Source organism: Stigmatopora argus, chromosome 1 (genome assembly GCF_051989625.1).
Source record: "Stigmatopora argus isolate UIUO_Sarg chromosome 1, RoL_Sarg_1.0, whole genome shotgun sequence".
Lineage (NCBI taxonomy): Eukaryota > Metazoa > Chordata > Actinopteri > Syngnathiformes > Syngnathidae > Stigmatopora > Stigmatopora argus.
The window spans coordinates 11461689-11469138 of NC_135387.1; the positions used below are offsets into that span (position 1 = coordinate 11461689).

Below are 7450 nucleotides of genomic sequence, written 5' to 3' on the forward strand. Positions count from 1 at the left end.
GCTTTTTACTTCTCCTAAAAAATAAAAACTTTTAAAAAGTTGACAAGAAGAGTCAGATGCGACATTGTCGCGTTACCTGGTGACACGAATAAATTTCTCTTGCTATTTTTGACGCGGCAGGGGATATTTTATACATTTTCTCCATTGAACTCCGTGGCTTTTGTCGGATTTTCCCCTTGCAGACTGGCTACCGGTCCGCGTGCTGAGGACAAGTGAAGAAGAGGAGTGGCGCTCCTACGTACGCACAAAGGGGCCCCAAAACACACCAGGTAGGCGCAACTCCAGTGCTTAGAGGGTCGCATGCCGGACTGCCACATACAGAAAACTAGGGCGTCACAAACGCACATGTAATTGCACAAGTAGGTAGAATTTGAAAGTGGCTAAACACTCACAAAGAGATTAATGGCAAACGTTCATATGATTGTCACACTTGAAATGAATGAATGCAGTCTTTCTGGAAGGACCACCCAACAAAAACATGTTAAAAGGGCATACAAACCAAATTCTGATATTATCCCCATTTACACAAATAGGGTGTGAATGGACATATTTAGTTAAATTACATATTTTGTGGCTGACAACAAGAATTTGACTTTGTGTACTTTTTAATCCAACACAGAATGAAAATATTTGAAAGACAGAAATTGTACTTTTTGGACAAATCTGATCCATTGTCGCAATTACCCTGAAGATATTACATGACATACTTTATATGTCACCAAGGAGTGTTTGGGAATCCCTGAATGGATGTAATGAAAGTGCTCAACAACGTGCATCAATGGTAATATACTGTGTTGTAAACTGGGGGGAAAATCTTTTTAGAAGCAAAATAGATGCCTGTGTTAGAGGTTGCTGTAGCGGTGAGGCTCATCAGGTGTGATGGGGAAGTGTCTGCATGACTGAGCAATAAATATAAAAGTTGAAACTTGTAAATTGTAAGTGTACACAAAAACAACTCCTGAAGTTCAGATATTGAGAGTGTTAGGCTACGTAACGTAGAGTATCTTTTTATGTCTGCATATCTATAGTAAAATGTCATTTCCCATCAACAATAAATGGTATTGAGGTATTTGAAGACACCTACGGACGGATTTCTACATGTGTTACCTGACACTCAAACCGCCAAAGTTATCATTTCCCCTCAAAAAAGCAGCACAAACTCTTTTGTTGCATGTCCTTGCTTTTACCCAGCATATTTCTCCATTTGAAATGAGTGGAAATTTCCTGCAAAGAAAGTTGTTTGTTTTTGAATCAGAAAAATAGCACCCTATCATGTTTTTTTTCTATAAACGTATAGTAGTGACATTGTTGGATGTGTGGTGGAAAGAAATGCACAATGAGCGCTTCTGCCATATTACAAAACTTTGACAGGGAGTTGCAATAAACAATTTGAAGCCTCTTTTTGAAGAATTATTCTTCATCCGCGTGAAGAATGTCACTGACAGCCTGTATCAACAAATAAATTCACAATTGACGTCACTTGAGTCTCAAAGTGCCACTCGATTCTGACATTTGATGCAGTAAAGTGGAATATTGGGAATTAAGCACTCCGGCTCATGTCCTTGTGGGCCAGTCTCCTAGAACCACTTCACTACTTCATGCTAATACGTTGGTTCAGACAGCTTGTGTGTTTCCCAATCGGGGCCCCTGCTTGAGGCTATCCTAGGCGAGGCGAGCCCACCACCTACACATCCTGCAGGGGTGGAGAGAGGCATGTGGTCCTCCCAGGAAGTGTGGCAATTGGTGAGCACTCCTCTTCTAGAGTCACAAACAAGCTTGTCTCAACATTTGACTTTTGCTCAATTTAAGGGTAAACAGGATGAATGGAAGATGTTGAGTCATCTCTGTGCATGCCCATAGCACAGGGGAGGGCAAACCGGTCCTTGAGGGCCGCTGTGGCTGCAGGTTTTTGTTCCAACCTATCCAGCAAAGAGAGTTTAACCAATGAGATTTCTGCACCTGACTGCAGTCCATTGTTTGGACTTGTACGGACACTGTATTGGTGAAAAGGTGCCATCTCTATGGGTTGGAATGAAAACCCGCACCCACAGCGGCCCTTTGTGGAATAGAGTTTGCCCGTCCCTGCCGTAGCATATATCATAAATGTGGTTATTCCGAATTCTATCATTTTGACTATTTTCATCTTCTAAGATAAGGGTTACATTTTCCAACCAAGCCAATTTGGCTCAGAACCTACACAGAAAAATATTACTATTTTATGGAATAATTTTAATTAAGAGAAATCTAGTCAACTAATGCTCACCAATTCAACTTTAAAGCTATATAACCAGGTACAGCACTTTTAGTGAATGTTATTACTCCAAAAACTAAAGATTCACATATGTGATGAATCAAAAAGTGTGCAATTGTGTATATGTGGTGTTGCAAAACAGATTATTAGAATAAATTCTTTTTTTGTCAATTCCTTGCTTTTTTACCAATGAGACATGGAAAAAAAATTGTACCACAACTTATTTTATTAACACCTGGTAGAATAAAAACAATTCAGGAAAACCAATAGCTAAGCACTAGGTCTGTGAAGAAAATGTTTGGACAGCCTTGATGAAAAGGAAACGGCCCAAAAATCTTTTGTTATCTGCATTCGCTTCCTTTCTTCAGTCATGGCGGCAGTTTTGCCGAGGACGTTGGGTGAACTGCAGCTCTACCGGATCCTCCAGCGAGCCAACTTGCTCTACTACTACGAAGCTTTCATCCAGCAGGGCGGCGACGACGTGCAGCAGCTTTGCGAAGCCGGTGAAGAGGAGTTCCTGGAAATCATGGCACTGGTCGGCATGGCCAGTAAGCCCCTCCACGTCAGACGCCTGCAGAAAGCCCTGCGCGACTGGGTCACCAACCCGGCCATCTTCAATCAGCCTCTCACCTCGCTGCCGGTGTGCAGCATTCCCGTCTACAAACTGCCCGAAGGTTCTCCCACACTGCTGGGTTCCCAAGACCGAGCCAACACATCCAGTGTCAAGATGGCCAAATCCGTCCCCACATGCTCGGACACAGGAAAACAGGACGTGACTCGGGACAAAGTATCCGTGGGCTCGCCTCTTCCAGGAAACGCCGAATCTCGGTTCTGGTCGGGACACAGCAACGATAGCGAGCACAGCCTCTCCCCATCCGACCTGGGTTCCCCGTCTTCTCCGAGAGACGTAATGGAGGCTCTGGATGTGGCCGCGGTGCAGTCGGTCCTCGAGTGTGTGGACAGGATGGCGCCGGGGCTCGCCAAGGTGGATCTGGCCGATGTCAAAGAGCAGCTCAAGAGCAACAAGAAGCTCGCCAAGATGATCGGACACATCTTTGAGCTGAGCGACGATGACCCACGGAGAGAGGAGGAGATCCGCAAGTACAGCGCCATTTACGGACGCTTTGACTCCAAAAGGAGGGATGGAAAACATCTGACCCTCCACGAGGTGGGACGGTATTCTTCAAGCCCTGAGCCTTAGCGGCTTGTCGGCTTTGCGCTCATTCTTGTTTATGGCGCAGCTGACGGTGAACGAAGCGGCGGCGCAGCTCTGCATGAGGGACATGGCTCTGCTCACACGCAGAGACGAGCTCTTTGGGCTGGCCCGGCAGGTCTCCAGAGAGGTCACTTACAAATACACCTACCGCACCAGCAAGTAAGCGTGGCAGTCCTACATCGCCATGATCTGGCATCAAAGTATTACTCCTTGAGTTCCTAAGCTCTTTCTCCGCAGGTCTCGCTGTGGGGACCGGGACGAGTCATCTCCAAAACGGATAAAAACTGAGGTGATCTTGTCATTTTGGGGCTCTTAAGATTTCTGAGCTGATTTTTTTTCCCTGTAAAATGTGATGATATTTGTGACGGGACCACGAGGACATTTTCTAGGTGAATCAAACGCTTCATTTTGCTTCTTCAGGAGAACTTCTTCGACATCCAGGAGGCGCTTCAGGCGATCCACTTGAGGCAGGAGATGCTGAGGGAGCAGCTGGCCTGCGCCAAGTCTAAAGGAGATGAAAGCATAGGACGGAACCTACAGGTACAATTAAGTGTCAAGTGTGCAATTTGAGACATTGACCTAATTAGAAGTCTGTCGCAGCACGGATGTTGGTTATTGATTATTGATTATCCAGTCACTGCGGAAACACACCTCCATATGTGTGCTTTTTCCTGTCTGTGTGTAGACCGCATACATCTGAGTTAATGCGATTTTCCAAAACGTTATTCAGAGGGGAAGGAGATTTCATGGTTCATTCGCAGCGCCATCTCTGAGGAGGACGTGACAATGTCACGTTGTAATTTAAAGCGACAGTGACATGTGCCCTGATGATCATTTCACTTCCAGCAAGATGTTTGTGTTTTGATGCTCACTGATGAGACGTGGTGGCGAGTAACACAGCACACATAATTTGCGAAATTACACTACTTAAGTCTTTCTTTTTTTTCCCCCTCATGCTTTACTTTTATTTCCTGTGTTTGAAAGACAAGCTGACTCCTTTGTAATATTACTTTTCATATCACGATATCACGACTATTGTGGCATCCAGCGATCCACACTGAGATTTGACACAGTGCATGTGAATTCTACAGGAAATTTGTGGATAAATGGGATCACGTGTTTAGATTAACATTGTTCTTTTCAGATGCAACTAGAGCGTCTCCTGGCGAGACAGATGGAAATCCTCCAGGACGCTGCGGTCCAGGAGAGACTGCAGGCTCTAGATTGGAGGATTCCCGCTGCTGCATTAAAGTATCTCACCAACGCCCAGAATACCAACGGGGCCGCCAATGACTCCAGCAAGGAGAATCAAGGTAAAACCGATCACCAAGCTTTTCCTGTCTGGGGCTAATGCACAAACTCTGCATGTCTCGGAAACCGCTTGCTCTGAATTTGAATTTGTGTCTTCTTCTGGAAAAATGAAGTGTGAGTATTCAAGTTATGTCTTCGGGGCTCATCTCCTCTTCCCACATCACCAACTCCGACAGCTTCTTCTATCATTCTTCCCACAAATCCCACAATGCACCTGTAATTAAGCCACCTACGCAATGTTTACCTCCAGCCAGTTGCCCAGAGGGGGCGTCTCGTCTCTCTCTCTCTCGGTCTCGCTCTCTCTCTCTTTTATTTCTTTATTTTTTCTCTCGCTTGCTGTTTCTCTCTCTTTCTTTCCTACTACTCTCGTTGTTTCTCTTTCTTTGTCTATATCTCTCTCTCCCTCTGTCTGTACTTCTGCCTCCTCCCTGCGTTAACAATGTCCATGTCATTGCCTTTTTGCAGCATCTGCTTCAATGTTAGTATAAAAATAAGATGAGTCTCTTTGCTTCTTGTTTGTTCTTCAGATGAGCGACCCATAAACTTGCGGGTCGTGAGCCAAACCATGCAGGAAGGTGACCTTCCGTTGGGCAAACAGCTAGCCAATGAGCTGAAACGTCACCACAACCACAACAGCAGCACAGACGAGACCAAAACACCAGCAACAGGTTAGCGTGGGGCGCTCCGATTGGTTGGTTCTTCAGTCTCTAGGCTGATAGCGTCAATCTAAATGCTTGCCTTGTCAGAAAATGGGATGTCACAGCGAGCCGCCGCCAACGCGGAAAAAAAGATCATCAAATCGGAACCTGAGGACTCAACATAGTGCCCCCCGCTGGGTCTTATGGTAGTATGCAGTTGTCAACCGTCACTAGAAACTAAGCAAGCACAGCCACAGTAGAGCCTTAACAACCAATGTTGCCTCATGAAGAGCATTTATTTTTCTTGATTTCATCTTTGTGTCTGTGCCAAAGCATCGAGAGCGCCTCAAGTCTCCATGTCCCCACTACACTCCCGCCCATGCTTGGCAGGTCTTATCGCTACTAGACGTACATTTCCTTTCTTACCTCTGAACGGTTACTTTTGTTGCTTTTGTTGGCCACGTTCATGCTGGGCTTGAAGTCGAACTCTGTCCCCCCAGTCTACCAAATTAACTTTGGTGTCGGAAACAAATGGGTTCTGGATTTTTGGGTAGACGCCGCATCTCCTGATTTGAAAAGATGCAACAACAGGGGAATGAATGGCCGTTGCTTTGTGTCACACCACTGGTGGAATTCAGAAGTACACATCTGCATATTTAGAATACGCCAGGAATGGAAATATTGCCCCAAGGCCCGCCTTCAGCTGTGTACCCACAGAGTGTAAATAGTTGTGTGATAACAAATTGTCTTAGCTTAATCTCAGCCAGGTTCCGCTACGGCAAGTGTAACTGTGCTGTATTTGTTTGTGTCAATAGCGTTCATGTGCATAAAAAAAAGAACTTTGAGTGTCACAGAGGAAAAAACAGAAGTGTATAAATGCGGTGTATTAAACCTGCAGAACACGGCGACTATGATGATGTTGACTAGCTATCTCTTAATGCATATTTCATCTGTGTTGATGTTTAGCTGTAGAAACATTAAAAGATTTCAATGTGTCCTGACAGGTTAGTCCGAAATCCCCCCCAGCCCCCAGACCAATGCAATATACTGTAGTATATGTGACTAACTTGTATGGAGTGTTTTGTGACTGTATGTCCGTCCTTGGAATCGGATAATGTTGTCTTGATGTGCGACACTGTATTTGTATTTTAAAAAACGGTCACGAAATTCATTGTTTCCTGCCGAGAAACTAGTGAGGACTCACAATCATGTCGTGATGTCTTCAGTGGAGCTCCCCCGCCTGAAGCCTTGCCTCTCCTCATTGTCTCCTTACAATGGTAGATTAGGCTCCACCTAGTTATGCACCTGTTTTTTTTAAAACACTAAAATATTTTATTTGTTATACAGCACATAACATTAAACTTTATTTTTTGAACCCTATCGTGTTGATTGTGCTGTGCTAAGTGAATTTCCTCCGGCTCTCATAAGGCTTCTCATGGGTTTCAAGTACACCCTGAAGTGGTTGTTAGCCTATTGCAGGGCATTGACAAGCAAACAAACATTCACACTTCTGGACAATTATGAGCGAATCCGGAAGTATAAACGTGAATAAGATTGTACGTTGTGTGTAATAAGATGTGTAAGTTATTTTTAACAATGATTTATTATTAAATTGTCACAATCTTTGAGGTTTGCATCTTAAAATTGGTGGTTGCTCAGGACTTTTGAAAGACACTAATTTGAGGGACAAAAAAGGCAATTATGTCATCACTTCTAATCAAATTTCAAATATTGTCATTTTGTCCTTAATTAAACTCCAAGGTAAGTAAAAGTCGCCAGAAGAAGTAACCAGAGAAAAGATGCAAAATCTAGAGCCTGGATTTGATGTGCCGCTGAATAAAATGTAAAATCTTCCCTAATTTTACTTGTATTGCTTAGAGCTACAACAAAGATGTGGTATCTGTTTTTTATGATTTCACAGGTACAACTGATTTGATATCAAGCTCCCCACTATGTGTTCTGACCTTCATTGGGTTTGAGCCCCCTCCCACTTCCATGTACACCTTGAACACGTGCGGCCTTGTAGAAGTCCAG

At 44.2% G+C, this 7450-nt stretch overlaps 1 protein-coding gene across 1 annotated transcript; it reads left to right on the forward strand.

Moving 5' to 3' along the window:
- Positions 1-121: 121 nt before the first annotated feature.
- Positions 122-7044, forward strand: LOC144071375 (NGFI-A-binding protein 1-like). Its single transcript, XM_077596409.1, has 8 exons — positions 122-269; positions 2620-3419; positions 3493-3626; positions 3705-3756; positions 3888-4007; positions 4612-4780; positions 5306-5446; positions 5525-7044. Exons 2-8 carry the CDS (start codon positions 2622-2624, stop codon positions 5599-5601), a joined length of 1491 nt encoding a protein of 496 aa, XP_077452535.1. The 5' UTR covers positions 122-269; positions 2620-2621; the 3' UTR covers positions 5602-7044.
- Positions 7045-7450: the final 406 nt, after the last annotated feature.